General features: G+C 39.4%; 2 protein-coding genes across 2 annotated transcripts; one reads left to right on the top strand and one right to left on the bottom strand.

Moving 5' to 3' along the window:
- Positions 1-542: 542 nt before the first annotated feature.
- Positions 543-23,422, bottom strand: LOC108426519 (CDP-diacylglycerol--glycerol-3-phosphate 3-phosphatidyltransferase, mitochondrial). The gene is made up of 12 exons (XM_017696089.2): positions 23,335-23,422; positions 20,838-20,968; positions 15,538-15,736; positions 12,665-12,742; positions 12,377-12,473; positions 11,577-11,766; positions 11,100-11,278; positions 7,221-7,642; positions 7,028-7,103; positions 5,160-5,308; positions 4,255-4,414; positions 543-2,396 (listed from the first exon to the last, which is right to left on the bottom strand). Exons 1-11 carry the CDS (start codon positions 23,362-23,364, stop codon positions 4,295-4,297), a joined length of 1,671 nt encoding a protein of 556 aa, XP_017551578.1. The 5' UTR covers positions 23,365-23,422; the 3' UTR covers positions 543-2,396; positions 4,255-4,294.
- A 76-nt stretch (positions 23,423-23,498) lies between these two features.
- On the top strand, positions 23,499-26,298 carry socs3b (suppressor of cytokine signaling 3b). Its single transcript, XM_017696090.2, has one exon. The coding sequence runs from the start codon at positions 23,533-23,535 to the stop codon at positions 24,205-24,207; it is 675 nt and encodes a 224-aa protein (XP_017551579.1). The 5' UTR covers positions 23,499-23,532; the 3' UTR covers positions 24,208-26,298.
- The last annotated feature ends 1,676 nt before the right edge of the window (positions 26,299-27,974 follow it).

The raw sequence follows: 27,974 nt of genomic DNA on the forward strand, positions 1-27,974 counted from the left end.
AAACACTGTAGGGTTCCAATGTTCCTGTTTTTCAGGAACAGTTAACCATCACTACAGACATGGAAGAGCTAGGGAAGGCTCTGTTATTAGATATGGTACAGAGTCAAGGACAAAACGTGCATACCCCTCTGGCCTGGGTGCCCCCCGCTAAAAAATGTGTGCTATAGTTTTTTGATATCATGTGCAGTTGAATTCACTTGCTTTACTATCTACTTTTTGTGCCTGCAGGAATTGGAAACATGAACAGCTGACTTTGCCATGCCTGCTACAGTTTTGGTTGGCTAACTTTTTCAGCCCCCCCAGTCCTTCCCCACTACAATCATGCAGTTCATAGTCAGGGAAAATCGATGGCCTTTAGATGCAATGTTGCTGAGGTAATTAAAAAGATTTGGGAAGATACTATGAGTCCATCAAGAGAGGGTGCATTTATCTACAGCCATTTTATGTAAGGTGAGATGCATGTTTTCCTGACATGCTAGGAATGTTTACTGTTTTTTGTTAGGACCCCATCACTGCAGGGTGTAGACTGAAAAACACACAGAGTGATTACCAAAACTTTATTTTTATTTTTTCAAAACAGCAGCTAGTGAACCAGAACACAGTTTTCTACGAAAACTTAGTACATCTAATCATATACTGCATGAAGAATGAAATATGACTTTCAAGGCGGAAATTCATAGACCAGTTGGCCTAAGTCAAGGCTTCAAGTAGAACATTAAACCAGTTGCTGTAGAATTGCACAGATTCACAGCTCTCCAGCACGTTGCTCACTTACATATTGGTCTCCCTCAAATATAAACCCTAACTCACAAAAAAAAAACAACAACTTTAAATGAGACTTTAAAAATCCTCTTGCTGGTTCCAGTCTTTCAATAAACAAGCAAATGTTCAATACAGCTAGGCTCAAAAAAAAAAAAAAAAAGTAAATAAATATTCAAACATTGTAAACTGATCATTCTTTACATGCCATCATAACAGTGTAATACAGGGATGTCCAATTTTATCTGCACAGGGCTGGTGTGTTTGCAGGTTTTCACTCCAAACAAGCTGGAGCACAGCTGACTCTACTTGTTTAATTGTCCCAGTCTTCATAGATCTCAATAGGTGATCTTCTGCATGGTTGGAATGAAAACCTGCAGCCACACAGGCCCTTTGTGTATAAGACTGGACAGCCCTTGTGTAATAGTTTGCACATCAGCATGTTACAGCCTCACATTAAGCCAAAGGTGCTGAACTTATTTTTAGGGCTGGGGGTGTTACGTTTTTTTTTCCCTACTTTAGACTCGCAAAGCTTGGCCAGTCTTTAACGTTTACTCAGTCTATGTTGTAGGTGATTGTGATGGATAACATTTATACATCAAACTTCATGCTTTTTCAGCTTAAGTGCCTAATTTCAACATCTATGCCTGGAAGCAATTACACAGTAACTGAATACAAGAATAAGAGCATTAAAGTATGTTAAGGCCAACTGTGTTCATTCACCTTTGCCTGGGTTACTGTTCTGTTAAGGGAACAACTTTTGGATCTGAAGACCTAATAGAAAGAACTAGAGACAGCTGTACTTACTGCTTTCTTTACAGCTTATAGACATAATGATTTAAATGCACCTAATTATTCAACCCTTCCATTTTAATAAAACTGCACAACTGTTCTGACATTTGAAACACATGAAAACAAAACGATAAACCTGACAAATTCTGACATACCATTTGTAACAACCAGTGCATAGGAAAGAAGTGGTGACAGTAACAGGGTTATAACACTCATTTCTCAGCTCAGCAGAGCCTTAACACTCTCCACTTCTCACACTGAATCCTTTATTATATTTTCATAAATATGCCAACATTAAAAGAGGGGAAAAAATGAGGTTCATTAGCCAAGGATATGCCAAATGTACAGACACACCTATAAATAATAATGCACAGTGGAAGTTAGGTTAGCTCCATAATCACCACCACACTGGGCCATGTCTGAATGAAGCAGGGATGTCCAAACTCAGTCCTGGACTGTATCAGCACTGTACAGTCTTAGTGCTTACCCTGCTCCTCTTAGCTGATTCAATTCATCTGTTCATTGTCAAGTCACTCTGACATTACAGGGAAAGTACTAAATTCAGTGCAGCAGCCCATCTGGACTGCATCTTCAACTGCGTCCTTAAAAACATGGTGGAAATAAAGGAAATCTTTGTTGTAAAAACATTTTGAGAGAAGCTCACTGGGACACTCGGTTAGGTGTGATTGTGAATGCCCATCTAATGAAGCAGATGCCTGCCATGCCCATTATCTTCATTAAAGCTATCCTTGTGGACCACCAGGAGAGCAAAAATGTATACGAGTGCCCCATGTGCAAGACATGCATGCAAGGGCCCACCCTTGTTTGGACCTTCAACCTGAAAACTAAAGAAAAAAAAACATGTAAGAGGGTGCCCACTGCAATATGCCTGCTTCTCAGTGCCTAGAGCATTGCAGAAACAACAGACAGTGGAGGTTGGGGGGGGATTCAAATAAATAAATAAAATAATCACCACTATTGAAAAGACTGGACTTTACCATTGTCATACACACCAAATACATTCACAACGGAGTTCTAATAACAAAGTTTTTTAATTTATTTTTTTATAAAGCACATTTAAACAACATAATTAAAATGACCAGTACTCTACATATATAAGACTTAACATATTAAGATACAGAAAATAGATGAGAAGTAAAATATAATAATAATATTAATAATAATAAAATAAATTAATAAATAAAAATAAGAATTCTTAAGGCTAATGTACAAGAGTTTTAAGTCTTGATTTAAAGACCATATTTAGATACTCCTAATATTTAGGGGTAGGCTGCTCCAAAGCAGTGGAACAGCAACCATAAAAGCAGGCAACCTTCAAGCTTCAATCAAAACTGTGGAGCTGTTCTGAATACCTCAGAGACCTCCAAGCAGAGAAGGGTGAAGCAAATCTGCGATGTAGGAAGAGCTAGTCTATTAAGAGCTTTAAAACTATTAAAAGAATAGGATAATAACAACAGAATCCTGTGAGGCTGAAACCAGGGTAACATGGTCCCTTTTTCTTGGTGCCTGTAACCAGTCTGCCAGCTGGATTTTGTATTAATTGAAGGCAAGTTAACAATGACTTAAGTCCAACTTAGCACAATAAAGCACAAATTACTTTTTTTTCCAGGTCTTGAAAGGAGAAAAATGCATAACATCTGTTTTTTCTTCATTTAAGTCGTAGGGAACCGTCCAGCTTTTAATATCCTCCAGACACTCACTGAGACACTAATGAGATGTTGTTGGGCTGAGAAGGAAGATACAGTTGGGTGCCATTGGCATAAAAACTAAAATAAATTTGATGTCTCTAATATTACACAAGGGAAGCATGTAAAATGAAGAGGACAGGCCCTAATATAGAACCTTGGGGGACATCATAGCCAATGGTAGCAGCAGGCGAAAAACAATTGTCAAGCATTGTTAAGCATTAAAAACTCACTATAAGATCTTTTTTGTAGTTTGTATCATTAAATATATTATTTCTATGGGTATAATATAGAAATCTAAAAGTATATATACACTCATATCCAACATTCTTGGATATTCTTGAGAATTCTGCGTCTGAGATATAGGCTACATCTATGTGATATATCGCAGACACAAAACAGTTGAAAAATGCTCCACATGTTAGCTGAAAGAGGTCAATGCTAGTACAGCTCAGAGGCTAAAACCTGGCAGCACTGGAACAGCGCATGACCAAATTCGTGCTGTGGTCTGGCCATGCTAGTTCTACACTCAGCTATGACATGGGATTTAGGCTGGAGGAACCACTACAGTGACACTGCACATTCTTAAGAACCCACTGTCTGGCAGTTTGGGGTTTTGTGTATGCATATTCATGGAAACTCTACATGTGCAAAGAAAAAAACAAACCAGTCAGACAAACCCAAAAACAAAATGCCGATTGCTGTTTGTGTGAGCATCACTCTCATAGAAGAGGGTTTTGGATTCTTTAAAACTCAATCAAATATCAAAGTACTGACATTGACAGATTATGAAATTTTACACTGATATCAAAATTATGTAGGACACTTTACATATTGACTGTTGAAGTATGCTTAGTTTTCAAGCTTTCAGAAAAAAAATAATTAAGTTCATTATATATGTTTCACGCTCTTTATGAACCCAATCAATTGTTCTATGAAAACATGGAGGTCAGGGGGGATTTGCATGTCACAGTACCTCAGTATTAGATTAACCAACCTGGTACGTAAGAAGATCAGAAACTCAGGCATGTGGATTCTCAGAAGAAGTTCTTAATGAGAGGAGTGACCAGCTTCACCCATAACTTAACATAGCGATTAGGCTGCTTAAAGGTGGAGCTTGAAACCTCTGTGGACCTCTGGTACAACAGCTCTTGCTCCTGAAGAAGAGAGAAAGCAGTTGCACGTCTAATGACCTGTATTAAATTTGGATTAGTTTCCCAGCATTGTTTGCATGAATCAAAGTAATTATGTATGAAAAATTTAAATCCCCTCACATCATTCTAGCAAAGAACCAAGATCCCTAAAATAATCTATAACAAATAACAAAATACACAGTACAGTTTTTTTTCTAATGTGTTTTTCTCTGCCATTCTGACCACTGTACAGTAGTAACCTTTTTGCAACATGTCAGTCATACTAAGAAACAACACCAACAACACCAACAACCTATTTTTGTTCTTTAAGAAAACTCTGAGGCTTGGAGCTTGTACTTAACAATTGATCTTTACTCTAGCCATAATTCAGAATATTCATGTGATGACCATCAGAGGCCATGGCTTTATTGCCCTTGCTGTAAGCTTATGTAACCTTTATCTGATAAGTACTGACAGGAACTTTGTCATCCGAAGAGCTAGTGAGCCTTTGTACCTATTTATGATTACTTAGACTTTATTACGACTCATTAATGGGTTTCCCAGAAGGATCACGTGTCCTTGGCCTAATGATATACTGATGACTAAATGTTGTGCATACAACAGGCTTACTAACAGTGTCCAACATAAAAAAGGGAAAGGTGGTGTGGACTTGCAATATAATATCAGTCATATAATTACACAGACAATGTCCATAAAGTTTTGAGCTCAAATGAATATGCCGACTTTGTTATGCAAGAGTGATTCTAACCTTTTGCAAGTGGGCCTGGAGCTCTTCATTCTCTGTTAATATGGCAAGCTGAGCCTCTAAATCCCTGTGAACAGAGCGATAACCAAAATTGGGAGAGCCAATAAGAGTGAGGCAGGGATGGTGTTTTCCTTCCAGGTAGTACCACAGTCCTGTGAAGAAAGAAGAGGCTTATTGAGGCTGGGGAAAAAATAAGAAGAGGAAAAAGAAAAACATTCATGAAGGGAACAACAGACAGTTCCCATTCAGTACCAACACACACAAACACTCTTTTCCAATCAAGTCAATTGGTACAGAGCAGCATTTCAAAGAAATTGGTTGTCAGATATGTGGTGGACATTCAAACTAGGTTAGTTGTGGTTTCCGTAGGAAAGCAAAAGTATTTGTAAATACAAGAGTCTATGTGAACGTTGCCCAGCTTAAATAGCATTATTTCAGCTTGGCCACATTTCGTAGCTGGCCCATGGTTTGTGAGCTCAATGACATGTGGCCTCCATTCAGCTCTTACAGGAAACCCTGAACATGAAATATGATATCTTGGCATTTCGGGACAAACAGATCCTTCCATGCCTTCAGTTCAGAGGCAGGGACTCAGCTGTCAGTACAGCCAGATTAGACTTGAGTACTTCATATCATCAAAATTACAAGATTAAAAAAAGTAAGAGACAAATTATGATGTAATACTTCAAAGGTCTTTACTTAGTGCTACATAAAATGTCACAATGAGAAGCATTTTACCCTCAGGTAACATTCTTTACAGATCAGGCAACACTGACGGGAAGGCACTTATTCTTCAGGACTTCCTTGTATGTACAAACTGTCTATCATGCATCCCAAATGCCTTTGTGGTAACTGAAGGAGTTTACTCAGTGCCTGAACTATACTATTCAATTTCAAAACATTTTAGTTAAAGGAGTTACATCATGACCATACTTTATCTCTTCTCCTGCCTCCCCCTGTCCATTGCTCACTCACTCAATCAGTCAGTCAGTCACCCTCACTTAGGCCAGCTCATTGTCTCTTGCCTGGGGTGAATAGGTCCCTTATAGGCTGAGGGCCAGCGTCAGAATGCCAGCTAATGGTCATTGATTCTTTTTCTTGCTTGACCGAGGGGACCTCTGCACCCCATCTATTCCCACTTCTGCTCCTCTGTTTACTAGAAATGACGGCACTGACGGGGCTTTATCTAATAAGCGGGACTTCTCAACGGGAGCGTGAAATTGAATTCCAGTGATGCTGCCCATATTTACTGAACTTCAGCTCTCTTGCTCTCGCTCCCTGCTCTATTCTAGTCTCTCCCTTCCCTGTCCTGCTCCCTCCCTCCAGCTCATCTCTAGGTCAGGAAACAAATGGTGTACAAATACTGTTTTGTTTTATCCATTTTGTTCAAACATTATGAATAAGTATTAAGTATTACTAAGTCATTGGAATTGCTAATTAAATCTATCACTCCATATATCCATTTCATGGAAAAACCCGAAAAAAAACACACAAAAAAAGTTAATGTTGTTATTGGCGCTCCTGGAGTTTTCAATTTGTCTTAATTGACAGCCCAGAACAGAAACGCTGAGATGCCTCAGATGTCAGCAAAAGCCAAAGAATCTGGTCTGTGCATTCTTTTGGTTTACAGAGAAAACATTACAAGTGTCTGGCAGCCTCAGTGGCCTAAAGCAGAGCGGGAAAGGATCAGAGGCTAACCCATCAGACAAGAGATGCTGGGAAACCGACTCAGTTTCTTAAAATGAGTTTTCCAGGTATCCTGAAGTTTCCCTTACAGGGTTTACTGGGACCGTGGCACCACAGGGCCTCCAATTATTCAGTGTATATAAGGAGATGGTGTACACACAGGGTGAACTGTCAATACCACTCACCCTTGGCATGGAAAGTCCAGTCAGAACGATGATACTCATGTAGACGGACACGACCCTGCTGACCTAGGTCACATACCTTTAATTTTAAAAATGTATATAAATAAAAACAGGCAGTACCACATTTTATTATAAGAACTATAAACATGTTTCTAGATCAACAGTTATTGCCAAATAAATCAAGGGGCTTGCTCACCTTTCTGTAGAACTGGTGCGCAAGGTGAACGTAGGCTTCAGGAATGGCACCTGCCACCCCCTTGGCCCCAAAGAACCCATTGACCTCTGGTGAGGCCATGAGGATGCTGTAATCTGCGGCAGTTCCCAACACCAGTTTCATGTAGGTTTGTGTCAGGTTGAAGTAACCTGAGGTCAAGTAAACTGTGTCTCCACCTGCCTCCCTCAACAGTCTCTGTGTTACTTCCTCATCTAGTCGAATGCCCAAAGGCTTCATCTGGACAAGAGGGAAGACCCATGTGTCACTGGGCTCTTCGCCACATTCTAGTTCCAAGTCTGAATCCTCTGAGCATTCCAAATCCAGCATGTGCCGCTGGGTCCTAGCAGTGTTCATCACCTCCATAATCTGCTGCCGTGCTGAGGCTGAGAATTCCAAGCGGTTACCTGAAAATCAGAGATTACAGTAAGAGGAGAAACTTCTACATCCACTGCTTGCCAGGCATTTGGAATTATCTGAAGCAATAGCTCTATGAAAATTCTGATTTACAAACTTCCCCCTATGTCAAATGTAGTGAATCAGCCAAGACATGTTTAGTGTTAGGACTGCTTCTTTATTTTGGCACTGGAAATGTGAGACTAATTAGGCTAAAAAGTAACAGAAGCTTACACAACAACTATAAAAGAAGACATATTACCATCAGACAGTTAAAAACAGTAATAGCAGTCCACTTGAAGTCTGAATTCTGTCCATTTCCCCCTTAATTATTAATGTTAGAAACAAGCAAGAACACTTGAGATAAGTGTGTGACAATTTAGGCCTGCGGTTTGCAAGTTGCTAATTGGTGTGCATAACCTTCCACTGTTAGCTATTTTAGCCTCATTAGCTCCAATGCAAAACTAAACAAAGAAATTTCAGACACCAGACTTGATTGCACAAATTTTGCCCATACCTCAGATGAAGTAAAATTTGACTTTTGCCAAACTATCACTTTAGAACTACCACTAGTAATGCTGGATCAAATGGTATATTCATAACTCTTTGCCTTCTTTAAACACAAGGGTCTTGAGTGGAGAAACATCAGCTTAATTCACAACTCATGTCGACATGTGTATTAAAAGCACTGCCAAAACTGCCTTTTTTCAATTTATATGTACTCCATGCTTCTCAGAGAGGCACGTATAAGGATCTCGCAAATGCATGATCCAAACCTCAGAGAAGCGGGTCAATAACTGCTGACCGTCTGGAAAGGCGCTCTGTCAAAGCCTGGCGCCTCTGCTAGACATAATGTGCCACGGTGAGTCATAGAAAGAGATGCAATCTGTAAATAATGAATTAGTTTCAGGACAAAAGCGCTGTGTGTTTATAATGTATGGTTCAATCCTACTGATCTAGGGCCAGTTTGGTTGTGCACTCCACAATGAGGATGTGTTAAAAATCGAGTGGGAGAAGCTAATCCAAAGACTGTTTTCCGACCGTAGAAAGGAAGCAAAGCCGCAAATATGTGTGGAGCAAACAAGCCACGCTTTGATGGCAAAGACAGGGGCTTTCCCCACAGGCAGAGCACCAGCAACCCCAAGCCTCTGAAGCCTCTGAGGACCAAACACATCCAGTTAAGAGGGCCGTGGAGTTCAGCCGCTCTTACCGACAGGCAGGAGGATCTGATTACTGGTGCTACACAGGCAGTGAAGTGCAAACTCAGCAGATGGGTTTTTCAATGGTCATCCACTTCCAGTTTAGTGGAAAGGGAGCTTTCATGCTCTGTCTTTATCACTCCTCTGCATAATTTGTTTAATAAGAAGGTGTTAGGGGTTAAAAGAGAACAAAAATAATTACGTCTGCATCGATCTAGAATGTCTGAGCCAAGAACAATAACTGGTAACTAACAAGATGTTGTGTCAAATACAAATTATGATCCAAAGATTGATCCATACATGAAGTGCAGTAAACATTAGACTTAAAATATGTTTCAAAACTGGATCACTGATTAAAGTTACCCAGTCATGACAGGAACAGTTACTGTATTTGGGTCATTCCACGCCTTTCTGGCCATGTGATGGATTTCCATGAAGAACATTCGAATATTGAGTTTACTTGCTTACAGATTGACCTAATGGAGCTTAAATAATAATTTGTACAAAGAGTGTTTCATTCCAAAATGCTGTAATTCAATTTGTAACAATTTTGTAAATACATGTTTATTAAAGGAATAATAGCTGATGTATAATAAAAAACAATTTTATTCCTCTGAAAAGGAAGTGTAATAATCATGTAGCGCTGGCATAGGACTGATATGTCACTGATATTTCTAGTGTTTATAGCCCACTCCCAACAATAAACATCATGGAAAAATAGAGTTTTTTAAAACGTGGTCTATAATGCATTTCGGAAAGAAACTCTTAAAATACAAACTATAATATTTAACTTTAAAAATCAACTGGTTTCATGTTAAAGTCATACAGATTATCTTATAAGAAGATGCACCTTTATGTCAGATGTGCAATACTTCAAAATGCATTTTTCCTGTCAGTTTTCAAGATTTTCAAAATGGTGTTATCCACTATGCCATCCATTTCAGTGACCGATTTGTTCATAAAATAAACTTTGAAAAGAACTGAAATGCCAATTCAGTAGTGGGCATATGTGCATAAGCCAAGCAAAAACAGGGTGCCAAGTTACTGGTTGTCATTTCATTATGGGATTGATGATGACAATTTTGAACATTTATCAATGACTAACGTATCATGTACACCATTTTTCCTCCTTATGCTTATACTTAATTTATACGTTTACATTCTGCCCATCAGCCCATCTCTCCTTGGCAGATTCCCATCTCAACAGACTCTTGCAAAGCCTTGCTCACACCTTCATATTTATCTATCTATTGCACCCTCCCTCTATCCCTCCCTTTGCTGATCATTTACCACCAGCAAGGTGACATCACCACTCTATTTCTGGGATCTGTGACAAACTGTAGTCCCGTTCAAGAGTGGTTATGTCATGGTCCGGTTCTAGCTTCTCAGTGGCGGTGCTTGGGTTACGGATATGGCTTTACAGAGTGGACGTAATCACTCATTCACTCGTCTGTGCTCCTCTCTGAGCCCATGGAGCAGTCTAAATGTAAGACACACCAGCCATAGATCAAGGAGGGTACTGCTGCCACTGCCAGCATCTCTGGAGCCTACTAAAGACTCGACTGGCATAGGCAAACTTACAACAATACAAAGGTTTTTTAAAAAATTTGAGTGCTACAAGGAAATGCAAGTTCAAAGCTTTAGCTGCAATACAAACATCTTATCCATGTATGTTATTGTAAGAGGAGAAAAGGGTGTGTCAAGTGTCACCAATCATAGAAAACAATCCACAGCTCTTGCCAACAGTTCTGTAACTCTTTCTGAGTTTTCTATCTTTTGTAGACTTCCTCAACCACAGCATAAACAGAAGAATATTTCACATGATCCGCTGTGGCGACCCCTAAAGGGAGCAGTCGAAAGAAGAAGACTGTATTAACATGCTACTTGACAGCATACTCTGACCAAAAAAAGAAAGGTAAAGTAAATCAACTTTACACATTACATATGCCTTATCCTATGTGTAACTGATCAGCCAAGACATTTTAGCTTCTAAAACTAGTTTTAGTTTTACAATAGACCTTCAAGGCTAATGTAGCTAATAACTAATGCAACAATACGCTGTACCAAGAAGATCATAAAACTGTACACCTAAATGATCAGCACTTGCCTCACAGGATCAAACATAAGCAGGTCCAATCTGAAATTACTTAACAACTCAGTGCATAAGTGCTTTATGACCGTGTATTTTATTTTTCACTGAACTACTGATTAAATCTGGCTTTGTGCTGTACTGGTTCACTGATAGCCAGAATAGCAGACATCCACTTGCCTTTGTAGGGGTGAACCATTCCCTCCTTCATGTGAACAGTATCATCAGGGCCCAGCTGCAGTGACACATCACCCACAGCTCGCACCAGCTCAGCAAAGAAATCCGCCACCTCTCTGCAATCTTCCAATAGCACATAGCGATCCTGACGATTAGTGAAGTAGGAATCGCTCAGATTCGCTCTGCCAGAGGAGGTCATATAAATGATCACTCAATGAACACTGCTGGGTGTTAGTGTTTTTTATTATTAAGCCACTAAATGGTGTTGATCTTATTCTGATCACAGGTGGGGTGTAAGGGATTAATAATAGAAGTAGTTTTAATAATGCAAAGTATATTTAAGTTAAAATAAGCAACATTTAGCGGCCATGTGAAACAAAAATACTGAATTTTAACATTCTAAAATTTGCATGCATATGTAAGAACTGTATGTATTTGCGTTTGATGACAGATAAGTGCGTGTGTTCTTTCTGTCCATACCCACTGATGATCAGGCTGTCATCAAACAGGTAGGCTTTGATATGCTGCACGCCAATAGTCTCATTGAAGCGTTCAGGAACTAAAAGGCGCAGAAGACCCCGCAGGTCTGGTGTGTGGTACAGACACACCCTCATCTGCTCTGGGAAACGCTGCAGCAATGGCAACAGCATTGTACGAGAATTATTCTTTCCTGGAGAAGACACAGAGGCAAATTCGCACACAAACACACACATAAGCAAAATAAAATCATGTATACAGGCAGCTACCCAAATACTGTATAGGATCACATACCTATTTAATGCAAGCCAAGCTACATGAAACCACAATAGCACATTATGATTACTCAATGTTAATCACTGACTGAATGGACTCAACAAAAACATATTTTGCCACATTCTCAAGTGTGATGCAAAGCTGAAATGATAGGTCAATAACAATTCCTGAAAAGTTCCCCTTCTTGCCACAAGAAAAGCCCATAACATAACAACTGTAATCATCACTATGGAAGAAAAGCACATGCATAAGCAATGCAAAATTACGGAATTGCACCAATATGCACAGACTACACTGTTAGCTGTGCACCTCAGTAATTCTACAGAAAGGAAGTAGAAGACTGGGTTTTCCCTAAGTGATTTCTGCCTCATCATCTTTTCTTAGGAATATAATCATAACGATCATGTTATAACATGCTGTCATGTTAGTTGTGGACCACTGTGTTGTAAATACATGTGGGTAACAAAGCTTGAGCAACTGAGAACACAAGAGAGCATGAGCAGGAAGGACAACAGTTCCTTACTAACCTCTTGATCCTCTGGTGTAGTCCAGTAGTACAGAGACTTTGAAATCGGCAGCTGTATCTTCCTGAGAGCGCTTAAGTGCCTCTTCCATACAATCAACCTGTATTGAAGTTATTTACTTTAGAATTAAAGTGATTAGCAATTTTCTGCAAACATAATTATGCAGCAATTGAATTCTTTAGCAGCAGACAAGTCTAAACTTTTATAAAGACAGTAAATGTTCAGTTATCATTCAGCAGATCTTATAGACAGTTTCAGGTTCACTTAAACAGGTACATAAAGAATACATACAAGATCTTGTTCTAGTGGTCCTGTGCCGAGATACAAGGATGCCAACACCACCCGTCTCTTGGCTGTATTGATACGAGCCTGGCAAATCACAAAAATGGACACTTTAAGAGAGACAAAACATTAGCGCTACATCACAGCAGAACACGACGTTACTGTGACTGACTGACACGGTCATTATAATTCCTAATTGTGCACGACTGTGGTGTCAGCTGTCTTGGTTATCGAATTCTTCGTAAACTATTTGACTCCCCATACAGGCTGTAAGCTCCAGAAGCCAATTCATGCAGCAGCTGTTCAGTGGCTACATTTCTGAGGCTTCATAATAGTGTCCAAAGCCATTTCATGCACTGGTATCCCAAAATATTTCATATAAAGAGAGCAGTAATAAGACCCTTCGCTAAAGAGGTTGTTAGCTGTTAAATGTTAAATTATACTAAATTCACATCATGCTCCCTCATCTGATTTCATTCCTTTCTTATTTCTATTTTCAGCTCTTCAGTTTTCAAATAATTGCCAAATACTAGATCATAAAGCTGTTACAATTACTCAATAAAAATTCAAGTGATTGAGTTTAAATCTGTGAAAGGCTACGAATTGATTGTTACTGTTCAGTTAAGTAGCTTTTTTGGTCTTTTTAAAAAAAAACGTAATTGTTAATTAATAAACTATTCTAGCAAATAAATTACCCAAACATAATCTACAGTGACAGCACTACACTACATGAAGCAAATTTCATGTTTTTGCTGTTTCCACTCTCAAAAAGATGTCTTTTATCAGCAACCTCTCAGTAATTTATAAATTCAGCAAAAAAAAAAATCAACCATATAGCTCTGAGTGGGTCTTCAAGATCAGCAAAAGTTTCAAGACCAATCAATCAATACTCTTTCAAGTAAGTGCAGTGTGTCCTATAAGGTAACAACCCATTCTAGTGAATAGAACCGCACACAACATAGAGTGTATAATTACAGCACTGACGTGGAGAAAGCCAATCACATCTAACCTAGTGATGGGCTAGCAGAGAAACCAAGCTGAAAAGGCTTAATTCTGACTTTTGTTTATTATTTATATTGTTGTTTAAAACAACATTGAGTATTACCTAAAGACTAACCGGACACAGCAATAAAGTTATATCATAGCAGAATAGAATGCTATACTTTAAGGGGGCAGGGAAAAAAACAAACAAAAAAAAAACACCATGTGATCAACAGCAAGCCAGTAATATCAGGCTTGCCAGTAACAGGAGGAGTAATTGCTGGTTTGGAAATAAAACACCCAACATTAATTCTCAGACACGTCACACAGAAAGCATTTTGCACTTCAGTTTGAAGGCCCTTCCTGTCATATCAGTAACAAATAGAATTAATTACTCTGACTGATGGCAATTGGCTGATAATGTTGGCCAATTGAAAATTTTCAAAAAGCTACACTTAAATTACATTTATTTACTGCAAAATTATGACTCTTCTCTTTTTTGATGCCCAACAGCAGGGCTTTAAACATGATAACAGTTTATCAGTGTTATGTATTTGCCAACATTCCTTTTCATCTGTTGTAAAATAATATCTACCGTTGCAGAATGATGTTACAAATAGTTAGCTAGCTAAGTTAGCTTCTCTTAGCTGCTGGCAGTTTGATGAATTATTCAGATTATAGTGTTTACATTTGCAATTACAACAAGATGATAAATATGAATGGACTTGCATCGAATCCTTTGCATTTTTTGAGACGCTCTAGAAAACTACATATGTTCACATCTAATGTTGCACTGACCAATTTTAGTCTGTCCATTCAATCAGATTATTTATGATTGTTTATGACTTACTTTCTGATATGGGGAATGGCCATCATATACAGTACTAAAGTACCAAAGTCTTAGGCACGAAGCAAATTATAAGTACAGTAAAAATGAAGATAAAAAAAGATTAATGTTTTCAGAAAACATTAATCTTGTTGATATCTTGTGAACTAGTTTGCACATCTGTCCTAAATTGTCCCTAGGTGTGAGTGTGTGAGTGACTGTCTGTGTCTGTGTGTCTGCCCTGCGATGGACTGGCGACCTGTCCAGGGTGTATCCTGCCTTCCGCCCGAAGACTGCTGGGATAGGCTCCAGCTCCCCCCCGCGACCCTGACGGAGAAGCGGCTTAGAAAATGGATGGATGGATGGATGGATAGTTTGCACATCAAATGGGGCTCCATATTTCTCCTGGACACCCCAGCCATTACATAGATTTGTTAAAATTCCACCGCCAGCACACTAGATTGAACATAATTAAGTGCTGATTAGCTAAACCAGGTGGTGTAAATGGTAACTACAAAAAAAATGCAGGCTTTCCTCCAGGAGAGGTTTGGAAATGGAAAAAGAAAAAAAAACATTGACGTACATTAAGTTAATTGAAGTACATTAAGCATTTGTATTTATTCTAATAAGAGTTTTTTTCCTGAGTAAACAGAAAAACACTAAGTACCTAGATAAATAGCTTTTTAAACAGAATTTTCTCAGGTCTCAAAAACCTTTTCCCAGCACTGTATATAATCAGGTCACTCACCTCCCTTGGCATTTAATAAAATCTATATTTACATACACAAACGTACATTTGTACTGTGCTAACTGGACCTGATGTGATATGTATTACCTTAATTCAGAGATTTCCAGCTATGTGCTTTAATTATCCATATTTTTTCAGACCATGAACTACTGGTCATGTCACTACATGGATAGAGTATAATCTGAAAGCTTGACATGAAATGTCCATCTCTTATAGCTACACATGATCTCAATGCAAATCCTGTGATTAAGTGATGAACTTCATGCACAAATTATAGGGAAATAAAACAGTATATACTGGGTTCAGATCCAACATGCACGCACATACCTTCATAGCCTGATAGAACTCATCAGGGGAGTGCAGGATATGGATGCGGCCCCCAGGCACTCTGAAGGCAGGCACATGGTCAGCAATCCAATGGAAGCGAGAATGGAGCCTTGCAGCTCCAGTAGAGCTTGGGGACCTGGAAGAAGCTAGCGTGGGGTCTGCCTCAGCCAGGAGAGGAGCCAGGAGTAGCAAAGAGGATCTTTACAGTGAGAAGAGTGCAAAACATAAAAATTATATACAACATAGCATCGTACAGTATGTTATAAGCTTGTTTTATAATAATGTTTTGGCTCATTTGAAGACTAACAGGATAGTAAAATTGATTTCTTAGTCTTAAAGATACAGCTGGCACTGACAATTCTTTTTGTCTTCCTGCCAAAGTTTGTGTCAGTAAACTGGTTGGAATGGTTGAATAGTATAGTGGATAACACTGTTATCATGCACATTGTCATGCACAATGTTTTCTTTCCTGTCCAGGCAGCAATGCCAATGCTATAAAAAAGTCCTTTTGGGCTGGACTCCTAATAGTACACTTACCTACCACTGCTCTGGAAAAGATAACCTGCAAGTTATTAACATGTTTTGGTGTAAAATAAGCATAGATTTTTCCACATCACAATTCTGTTTTGCTTTAACAGAAAAGATTAAAAGTTAGAAAAATAAATAAAGTGCTACTTTATTAGAACAAGGAAAGTTCTTTTTTTGTAGTCAAAAATAATACATCACAACATATCACAATATGTCATGTCACAACACTTGCAATAGATTTGTCCTGCAAAATAACAGAAATAGAATTATCTTATGGTGATTTGCACTACTAAAAACAATGCTGAAATGGAGGTTTTAAAAAAAGAACACTTAATCCTATGCAGGAAGTTAACAGTTATTATGCACTTCCACTTACCAAAGAAAAATAAATACCAAAGAATCTACTTTAAAGATGTACACAAATATGTCAAAATCATGATTAAGTTTCCACCTGATGTTAAATGCTACTGTTTCAAAAAGTGTGGCAGAAAGAATGAGCCATCATGAGATCATTTCTGGTTAATGTATTTCATCAGTTTCCTCTGACGTGATTGTAGTTTTTGTTCCTATTTCACCTCCTACTGAAGATGGTAATGTTCATAGGGAGAATATGACAGTTTTACTTAAACATCACAACTTTTAAAGAATAAAACACAAGCTGGTTAGAGGGACAATGTGATTAGTCATACAGCTGTGATAAATAAAATAATCTGTGGTTGAGGATTCAAAGGAACTTGACAAACGTTCCTGGTCTGAAACAATAAAAACACCAATTATTTTCATCCGTTTCCAAAAAAGAATTCTCAATATTAGATACAGGTCATAATGACTTCATCTTCTTGCTAGAGGGTGACTCTACTCTGGAAACAGAGAAATACAATTTTCATAATACGAACCTCAATATCTAACAGGAACATTTTAACAACATAGTGGCAGATGCTTCTGGTTAGTGGTTAGAAAGAATGTCAGTGAGTTCACAAAATGAAAATGAAATAAAAGATACTAGATAATGGAAACCTCAGACATCTAACTTTTCATTTCAATGTGGAACGGCACTATTTCAAAACACCTGGCAACATTTTAAATACTTGTGCCAGATCCTTCCAAAGCATATTGTCACTGTCATAAAAACAAAAAAACAACACAAACAAACATGCACGTCCATTATTTTTCTACATCATTTGAGCACAGCAGCTGCTCTTCATATTGTGTAAAAAGTTTAGAGAATAATGTAAAAAATTAACATTTTGGGGATACATGTTTTTTTTTAAGACAGTGACAATGTGCTCATTATTTGCGATTGCAAAGTTATTATGTACATAATTTGAGGGATAAACACGTAGCAGATTTATTTGTTTATCTACCAACACTTCACATTTTCATTCAACACTTTTGAGCAGCATAGCACAGCTACTTAAACAGAACATCAAATTCAGTGCCAAAAACTACAGTACTCAGATGACAGGAAGGCAATAACACAGCCTAGGAGAGACGGCATGAAGTCTAACTCTACAACTCTACTTAGATCCACTGCCAAACACCAAGGTCATCCTGAGTTCACCACAACCCAATCCCAGACATGTTTTTCTCAACTGAACTTGCTCTTGCCACACAAATACAGTTAGACTTCAAACTCTTACTGTAAAATCAAAAGGAGGGAGGTACTTTTAGACTACCATGCAAAGAAACCATAACCCTGCTCAAGCTGTAGCCACCCCAAGAATAAATAAAGAAAATATGACAGATGACACATGAGTTACTGGTTCCATCTACTTCTGTGATTAGCTTACTCTCATTGGTTCACAACTCAAGGCCCAATGCATTTGTATCATTCTCAGCATAGAACAATGTATGATTGTTTTGTTGCTGTGCACCACTGAATAATGAAAATGATAAGCTAATTAAAATAGACAATGTGCCTGCTAGCCAATGACAGCATAGTCAGATTACATTCACTATGAGCTAGAGCAAGATCAAAATACAAGTTTGTCAGCCAACCTGATTATGCAATCTGATTACATATGCATTCGCAACTGGCTCCAAATTGATATCAGTCAATGAACAAAACATTAAGCTATAGCTGTTTTAGGCCAAAGTCCTTACAGGAAGTCTGTCCACTCAACAGCCAACTTGGCAGCACCACCAGGCAGTTTCCAGTCATACAAGACCAGACTCCTATCTCTCTGAATAGGAAGATCCCTACAAAACTGAAATCAAAATACACATTAACGTTTCAAATATATACCCGAAATCACTGATAAAAATCACAAAAACAGTATAAGTAGTCTACAGCATTTGGCTTAGATAACACACAAAACACAGAATTTTGCAGCCTGCTCTGGCTACTGCACTCACACAGATCTCCACAAAGAGTGGGGGCTTTTCCCACTTGTGGCTTAACCTGCAAGCTGATTGGCTAATTAACGGACATCATGTTGAGGGTTACAAGCTTTCCCATTCATCTTCCAACCACTGATCAGTCTCTTCCTTTATTATGAATCTGATTAAGCTTTAATGCAAGGTACAGATGGGCCTACACAACATGAACAACTACAAAATAAACTTATAAAAACTTCTGGACTTGCCAAATATGAGTAATGAAGTTACAAAGTGAAGTTCCAGACTTTGAGATACAACAAAAATGCATGTCTCGTTGGTTTGTCCTGTTTGATTTCTTTGAATTCTTTCATTGTTGATCAGTGAACTTTTACTCGTCTTACTAGTGCTACATTTATTAATCTTAACCCTATATAAGTTAACATCTTTATATAAGTAGATAGACTAAACATTAGTTTAAGATAGTACAGGTAGATATTAACATTTTGGCTCTTTAGAACACCAAAATCTGATTTTGAAACATCAGAATAGCAATGGATAAACTTTCATTTGAAAGTATTTATAACCAAACAGGATATTTACATTTTCAAACATTCAACCATTTTCACAGCCGCACACTTGCATTCACATTGCATATACATAACGGCCAGACTTAAGTGTAGGGCTTGCTCTTGTTCTAGGAATCTGGGTCTGACAAAATTAGGACAAATGAAGGACCAGATGAAGAAATATCAGTAAAACATCTAAAACAGGCATGCCAGCTACTAATTACAATTACAAATAGCTCCCCAAGAAACCTGCATGGACAAGGAACTATCTGATGATGACCACAAAACACTTAGTTGTTTAAAAACAAACAAACAAAAAAACCCCCACAAGACAGTCCAACAGATGAGGAACACTAAACAGAGGAAACGCTTACACATTCTAGAAAATCTGCAGAATGTCAGTGATCAAAGCATGCAATAAATCCTTTGTTGACAAATGACAAACATTGTGAAAAACAAGAATGACACAAAAAAGGAACTGCCATTAACCACACATTTACACTTAATGCCTGAATCATGGTGGAGACCGTTTTGCAACTTCAGAAAACATTGTTGCCAAAACTAGCTCAGTATTCTTGACCAATGGTGTAGCTGCTCATTACTGTACACTCTTGGCAAAAGGGGTTCTACACAGTGTCCAAAAAAAAAGTTTTCTGACTTGAAACAACAGTAGGACCATTTTTGGTACTATACAGAACCATTTTAACAGTTTTAAAAGAACCAATAACAATAACACAGAGCAACTATTACAGAAAATAAACATTTAACTATGAAAAAATTATTCATATGTTCAAAAGGTTACAGTCAAAACCCTACATATTGCCATATGCCCCACATATTACATATTTTCTTTACTAAATAATCCTTGAAGTACCACTTTTAAGGGGTGTACCAGCAGGATCACTTCAGAAGATAAACAGAAAAACATTTTCAAGATACCCAAAAGCATAAAGATGTCCGTAAGGGACAGTTACCCCAAACACACTGCCCTGTAAAAGTCAAACTGAAATCAATTTACACACTGTAGGTGAGGCTCTGAAAGATGCCTGAAACAAAGATGGGTGGACAAGCAGAGCCTCACTCATGAGACCAGGAGCAAATCTACAGATCATAATCCAAACACTCAAAGCACACTTTTGGTATTGAGTATAAGCTTGTCAGACAGGAGTGGATGAGTGGGTAACACAGGTTTCAGATCACACTTTAGGATTTGGATGCTGATGCTTGAATAGGTAATTACCATTTTAAGGCAGTTTGATTATGTAATAGCTGAACATGAGGTGTCAGGAACGACTTGCTGATGAGGTCACTCAAAAGATTCAACTGAAGGAAATGCTAAAGGGCATCAGGCAGCCAATGGCATCAGGCAGAGTGGGGTATCATGCAGAGTGGGGCATCAGGCAGAATGGGGCATCAGGCAGAGTGGGGCATCAGGCAGAATGGGGCAGCAGGCAGAGTGGGGCATCAGGCAGCCTCGGTGACAACAACTTTACACCGGATAAACAGCACGTGTGTTTCTCGTAATTTAATAGTAAATAACACTTGAACAAATACTATGTTAAGTATACATCTGTCGGTGAAAACAGATGACTGCGTGTTAATGTTCCTGCCTCTAAAACGAAAGGTACCCTAACCTGAACTGAAATAAGGGGTCAGTCTAGTGCCGGAGAGTTAGAGCTTAACGTTCAGCGCTGTGATGATTCGCTAAAACAGGACAAACTGCGCAATTTCAAAACTGACAAACACGAATTGACTGTTCACCAAGGCGCAGCGTTAACAGGCTACCCAGAGGGAAAGGCGGGCGTGTGGACGTGTTTACAGTGTTTACAACCGAACTGCTGGAGGGACACCACACCGACCGAACGCTGAAAAGGAACCAGAATTTACCCTCGTCTCTTGTCGTGTGTCCTCACAAATCTGTCTGAAATCCTGGTGAAAACGCCAAACAGAGCCGGAGTACACACAGAGTACATCAGTCTCCTCCAAGTCATGGGGGCCGCCATTTTTCCAAAGCCTTCCTGAATAATCGAATAAACTTTATGTGAATGAGAGAGCGGGAGCGGGAACACACACACACACACACACACACACACACACACACACACACACACACACACACACACACACACAGCACTTACAACGATAAAAGCACGACAATAAAAATAATATTAAATATATTTAATGAGATATTCTTTAAATTCTTTAAATATTATTTAATAACAAATGATCTTTCATTATTTTTATAGCATATAGCTTTCTATTTTAACATAACATTTTAACAACACTTACCATATTATGTTTTTTAGCTAAAAAAGTGAATTATTTATTTTGCCACTTGACTCCGTCCATATATGTTTTATAACTGTTTCTAGTAATGGAGCAGAGGTGCATTTTACATTTTTACGCATACGCATGGCGCTTTTATTATTGTCTGAATATATATATATGATATGATATATGATGATGATGATGATTATGATGATAATATATATATATATATATATATATATATATATATATATATATATATATATATATATATATATATATATATGTTTATGATTTTTGACTGCGCCCGTATCTGTTTTTGTAACTGGGGTAGAGGAGCGCTACACACACACACACACACACACACACACACACACACACACACACTACTTATTTATGGTTTGATTATTATTATTATCATAATCATCATCATATCATCATCATTGTCATTATTTTTATTATACGAGAAGAAGCACAGTCTCTGGACAATACGTTGACCAAGGTGGTCTTGGTAAAAATGAACCTACAGCTAAACATCGTGATCGCTCTCCTGATCATGGGGCTCTGACTGTAAAGCGCCATACTCGCTTCACCCTATAGGCGGCGGACGACCGGCACCGTCTTACCCTCCGTGTACGGTATGCATTTTTCTAGGATGGAGAAAGTTGCTAATTAAAAAAATAGCGCATTTGGAACGAATGTTTCGGCATTGCGTGTCTGCAGAGCTTAGACCTCCTGCTGTTCATCTGCTGGTGTTTAAGAGTGCCAACAGTTGAAGCCTCAAATTGATGAAAAATACATAAAGTCACTAAAAATGTGCAGTATTAATATATCTATGATTAAAAGAACAGCGTTGCGTTGCGTTGCGTGCGCTCGAGGCTGTGCAGCTAATTCTGCAAGGGCGCTTTAACTTTTTCACCTTGCAGCCTGGCGGAGAAGGGGGAGGGGAGGACTGACTGCCAATACCAGGAATCGTCCCGTAGAAAAAGGTCACGCTGATTATTTATTGGCAGTCCGCCAGAGAGTGAGAAAAAAGTGTGTGTGTGTGTGTGTGTGTGTGTGTGTGAGAGAGAGTGTGTGTGTGTGTGTGTGTGTGTGTGCGCGCGCGCCCTTGCTTACTGGAAGAAGAAGGGGTGGAGCCTTTTTGAAAATATCAGTCTGCTCTGACTCGATGAGAAGAACAGTACTTCCACTACCCCTCATCTGGGGGAGATGTGAGAAGGTTTACCAACCGAATCCGAACTGATAAGCATTAAATCATTTCCACAGCATCATTACGTGTTAAAAGGATCCCACACGGAGCGCCACAGCCCTCTGGTTAAAAAAGGAACACCTTGGAGATTGGGATCGGATAAGACTTTCAAGGTAACTCTAGCCGTTTAGCTCTGTTACACTGTTTTGTATTCAGGCGTTAGCGCTGCGCTGTGTAGCTCTGTAACGTTACTGTTAGTGACTGTATGTTTCCGTTGCACTGTGGATCAACCGTCCCTGTTTCTACTTATTATGCTACAGTGTGAGGCAGTGTTAGGTGTCATTTGGTGTTAGAAGAGTGAAGTCTGCTAAATAGTCTACCGTCGTCCTGCTAAACACTGTCGTCATGGCTGGACCACTGCACCCTGGCGCCTTCTCTTAGTGTTCTGCATGGGATCGGTAGCCCCTCTCAGCTATTGTGTCCAGCTTGCAGGATATATTCACAATGCAACACGAGAAAGAGCACGTTTGGCATGAATGAGGAATTGGGTCATTCACAATGAACTGGAGGACCTCATTCACATTATCTGGCTCGCCAAAAGCCCGTAGGCGATCGAAGTGTTGCCTGTATCAGGTGTACATGCGCGGCAGTGCAGCAGTTAACTAAAGATGAAGTTTCGATTGCGCTCCAGTTAATCTGCCTGCATGAATATTATGCAGTATAGGACATACTGATTCCCCCCTTCATGTGGACATCATGAATCGGTTCTGTTTAATCTCTGAACCTACAGGTCGTTTGGTTGTTCAGTTACAGCTATAAGCGCATGGGTCCTCTCATCATCTCAGATGTCTGAGTTTTCTCATCAGAACTGGCGCCAAGAACTGCTCAAAGCCTATGACATGTTCCATGCAAATACTGACATACCTTTTCCTCCTTTCCTTCATTCAGCTGCATCTCTTACCCATTGAGACATCATTGCTTCTTGATGTTGAGGAGGCAGTGGAACTCTGGGCTTTGTGTTGCTGCTCCCCGGTGCACACGCGCCCTGGCTGGGACGGCCCCTCGGCCCTGGACCCCGAGCCCCAGCGGCGGCTGGGCGGGACAGGGCGCAGGCAGAGCGCCATGGTAACGCACAGCAGGTTTGACGGCGCCATGAGCAGCAGCCCCTTCCAAGGCGGAGTGCGCCTGCCCCCCCACCGCTACAAAACCTTCAGCTCCAGGGCACAGTATCAGATGGTGCTGGCGGCTGTGCGCAAGCTGCAGGAGAGTGGCTTCTATTGGAGCACCGTGAGCGGCAAGGAGGCCAGCGCCCTGCTGAGCGCTGAGCCCCCTGGCACCTTCCTGGTGCGGGACAGCTCTGACCACCATCACTTCTTCACCCTGAGCGTGAAGACAGCCACTGGCACCAAGAACTTGCGCATCCAGTGCGATGCATGCTCCTTCTTCCTGCAGACGGACCCCCGGAGCTTGCAGGCTGTGCCGCGTTTCGATTGCGTCCTGAAACTTATACATCATTACATGCCCTCAGCCAGAGGAGCAGGAGCCACCACATCTGTGGAGCAGGCTGGAGTGGACAGTGTCGATGGCAGCAGCGGGGTAGATGGGAGTACGTACTTCATCTACTCCGGAGGAGAGAAGATTCCACTGGAGCTGCTCCGACCGCTGGCCTCCAGTATGTCGAGTCTACAGCACCTCTGCCGTAAGACGCTTAACGGCCACATAGACATGTCCGCTAAGCGGGACCAGCTGCCTCAGACGCTTCAAGAGTTCCTTGAGGAGTATGATGCTCCCATCTAAACAGCCACCATATGGTTCTGGAGCAGAGATGCTGAACCAGATGTGTCTTTAGATGTGCAGAACTGTATGGGCAGTGGCAGAATTGACCAGCAAAAGCCCATAAAAAGATGGGAGAGTGGAGCAGTGGCACAAGCACCAGAGTTTAATGGGTGTGAATGGTTTGCTCCAAAAAGCTCTTGGCATCTATCAGTATTGCAGGCCAGCCATGGTCTACCGTGCCTTTGACCTCTGTAGTGTGAACTTTGGGCAGTCGGTTGCTGTATGTGATGGACAGCACAAAGTATGTACAAACTGTTGAACTGATAGCAGAGCAGCCGTGGACACGAGTGACACCAGATCGCTCGGTCATCATTTTTAGCCCCCAGCTTTTTGTTCTCGGGTCTGTTCTGCAAACAGACCCTGCTGAAGATTCACACAAGTGAGATGAAGTTAGTGCAAGGGTTAAATGTGCTGCTGTGGCTAAGTTCTAGCCTTTTGCCATAGGAAAAGCTCTCTCACACTTTCTCATCCCCTGTTGACATTTTGACTCTGCGTTCGCCTGTGTTCAAGGGAGTGCCTAGAGCTGGGTGTTTGCAGTGACATATACATTTCCACTGGGGCTTGCCAAGCATAACTGCCTCATGAGTAGGTGCAGGGAAGCGGACGGGGCAGATACTCACTACTGGCACCGCTGTGTCAACACTGGCCACTATGCGGGGTCACAACACAAGACTGACGTTTCAAAAACGCATTGAGACGGAAGGATCAAAGCAGACAGGAGAGGCCTGTTTCTACAGGCAGTTTCAACCTCTGGTCTTACACCTCTCTCTGAAGGAAAACTCGGCTGACTGTTGTAACTTTGTTCTCAACAGGAACCAAGGTAAACAGTTTCAGTTTTGCTGGGAAATGGCAGACGAATATAAAACAACATGCTAGTGAAGAAATTACAATACAATACAAACTTCCAAGAGCTGACCGTTTCATGTACTGTGAAGCAAAGCCAAGCACAGTATGCAAGAGCCTTATTTACTGGTCCTGGAGTTTGACATGGAGGATTGTGTTCCTCTAAAAGCAGGGGCGTTCATTCAGACTGTATGTGCTAAGGAGTAATCAGTCATGCCTCGTAACCCTCGTTCAATAACAATGACGTAGTGTTTCTTTCAGCAGGACATGCTTTCTACAATTAAATGAATGTATTGTGAGTCAATGGAAGGGCTTATGGTTCCACTTGTAGTTCTTTGCTTTTTTTGTATTTTGTCCAAGAGACAATGTTTACATGTGTCACCACAAGAGGACAACATGTTTTGTACTCTGTCTTTTATAAAGATGTGGCATCTTAAGGTCTAATCTAATGACCCACAGTGCAAGCTTGAAAATCAGAAAAAACAAAGGCATTACAATAAAAAATGCAGCAAGGAACATTGCACATATTTATATTTATAAAATATTTCAATAATTTATATTAAAGAGTACTATTTTTACAAAACAGATCTTGCTGTGTGCTTTAACTTCTTGAGAAAATCCATTCTTCAGTTTCGTTATCACATGCATCCATGCACAGTTTGATACTTGTCCTGTTTTTATTTCTTTTGCTTGAGCATTCTGTGTAGAAAACAGATTTTCCTCTTGCTATACACAGACACACATACGCGCTGATGGAAATACCACAGCTACTCTCTCTCTCTCATAAACAAAGAACTGAGGCTCTCTTTTTTCACTCCTTCATGTTTTGTGTGTGTTCTCACAGGATGTCACCTTGTGCATTCTCTTCAGCTCAAAGCTAAACTCTGCACCTCCTTTCACCTCAGAGCTCTAATAACTTCCTTTATAACTATATCCCACAACATCACACCAATCTCATGTAAAACAGCTGCATAGCCATGTAACATCAAGGTGGGATCCAGCAGTTCACATTAAATATGTATAATTTCTTTGAGTTTTGACCATCTATGAAATGCTATACTACATAAACTGAGTTTGCTGCTGTATTTAAAGTCGGCAGACTTTTTTCCTCTTGCTCTGAGCACCAGACTCCAAGCTCTTAATGATGCCTCATTGATTACTGACTCCCTGATTGATTATTTTGCACTGTAAGTAAAAGCTGTTATCAGATCTCTGTCTTCTTATTATTGTAATTAACACACTGCAAGAGTAGTAGCCAATGAAGCACCACTTAATGGCGAAGTGAAAATGAAATAAATAGTCTTGGATGGATTCCCAAGTCAGGCTGGATGCATGAAGTGGTAAGACCTCGGTCATAATCTCTCTGAGCGCTTCTAGCAAAGCAACTTAGATAATGCTATTCTTTTGATTTTGGGAAAGCACATTTCTTCACAAAAAGTGAAACAGATAGCAATTATTACAGTATTGTTACTATCATAGATCATTGTTCTATAGAGTAATTCATTGTGCTGTTTAGCCACTCAAAATGAAGGCATTACTCTTTATCTAAGACTTTAAAAACACAGTAATAGTGAGAAGATTTGGTCACATATTTGCTTATTACAGTGGAGAAAATCCTGTCCTTGTCTGAGATTTACTGTGAACAACTTTCCATTCACATTTTAATATTATGTAAGGCAGCAGGTGTTTCAATTTACATATACATATACACACTCCACAGTTTATTTGCATGGCACTATAATATAATGCTTATTTGCATCAAACCAGGCTTGGTCTTTCCTAAAAATATATTGCTAAAAATATATTGCTCTTACTGCAAGAGCTGCCACCTGTATGTCTGTCTGTTCCTCTGCACATCACGTGCAGTGACATTAAAGCTGAAATATTCAAGTTCCGTGACATTTCATAATACTGAATACTGGCTCAGACCACTGAAGACAAGATTTGAATGAAGAGAGTCCACCTACCAACGCTCAATAACCATAATAATAAAAGATGATAGCAGAAGAATCCGTGGAAAAAATTGCAGATCGGAATGTTATTACAGTGTTTTCATAATTCCACCATCATATTCAAGTTTATAGTATATATTAATGTATTGTAGTTCTCGAGTCCAGCCTCAGTCTTGAGATAAGATGGACTTGGAAATTGTTCTCGAGCTAAGCGCAGTGCCTCTGAGGTAACTGGAAGTCTTATCTCTACATGTTTAATTGGGTTTTTTTTTTTTATTATTTGTTGATGTTCATTGGTTCATTGCATTTGATGGCAGATCAGTATGTTATTAGTATGTTTTCATGTAATAATAAATGTTTTTTGGTTTAGGTGGTGATTCTGAATAAGTCTTAGAGAAGAAGAGACATAATCTCACCATCATTCGCTTCCAAAAGTTACCGAGCAAATTTATATTAGGATTATAATATAATATAAATTATTTTTATGCAAGACATTATTTAATGTAATATTTTACAAAATATACTATAAAATATAATATTATTTATTAATATGTATAATGTATACGGATGATAATTACAAAGTACAATGAACTACAAATTAATTCTACTTTTTATTTTTATATTCTGAAAAAATCTTAATCTGGTCTTGACTCTGCCTCACCATATATGGTCTCAGTCTTGACTACAAAGTCTTGGTCTTGAGTCTGTCTAGGTCTCAGTATTGACTGTGATTAAAAATAATTGTAAAATGGAATATTTTGTATGAAATATTTAAAACACTAGTATTTGATAAATACCAGAAAGTAGTATTTTTGTATGGAATCTGTCATTATGCACTTGGTGGATGTATGTGGACAACACATCCATATGTGCCTGTTGAACATCTCATTTCAGAACTATGAGAATTAATCCAGACTTTATATATTAATCCCT

This window comes from Pygocentrus nattereri, chromosome 13 (assembly GCF_015220715.1).
Source record: "Pygocentrus nattereri isolate fPygNat1 chromosome 13, fPygNat1.pri, whole genome shotgun sequence".
NCBI classification, from domain to species: Eukaryota; Metazoa; Chordata; class Actinopteri; order Characiformes; family Serrasalmidae; genus Pygocentrus; species Pygocentrus nattereri.

Excerpts from the sequence above, each read along its gene's own strand:
- LOC108426519 (XM_017696089.2), bottom strand. The coding sequence starts at position 23,364 with ATGCAGCTGAATGAAGGAAAGGAGGAAAAG. Across the intron at positions 11,279-11,576 it reads GACAGCCTGATCATCAGTGG|AGCGAATCTGAGCGATTCCT; the intron begins GTATGGACAGAA and ends CTCCTCTGGCAG. Across the intron at positions 7,104-7,220 it reads CGCACCAGTTCTACAGAAAG|GTATGTGACCTAGGTCAGCA; the intron begins GTGAGCAAGCCC and ends TTAAAATTAAAG.
- socs3b (XM_017696090.2), top strand. The coding sequence starts at position 23,533 with ATGGTAACGCACAGCAGGTTTGACGGCGCCATGAGCAGCAGCCCCTTC.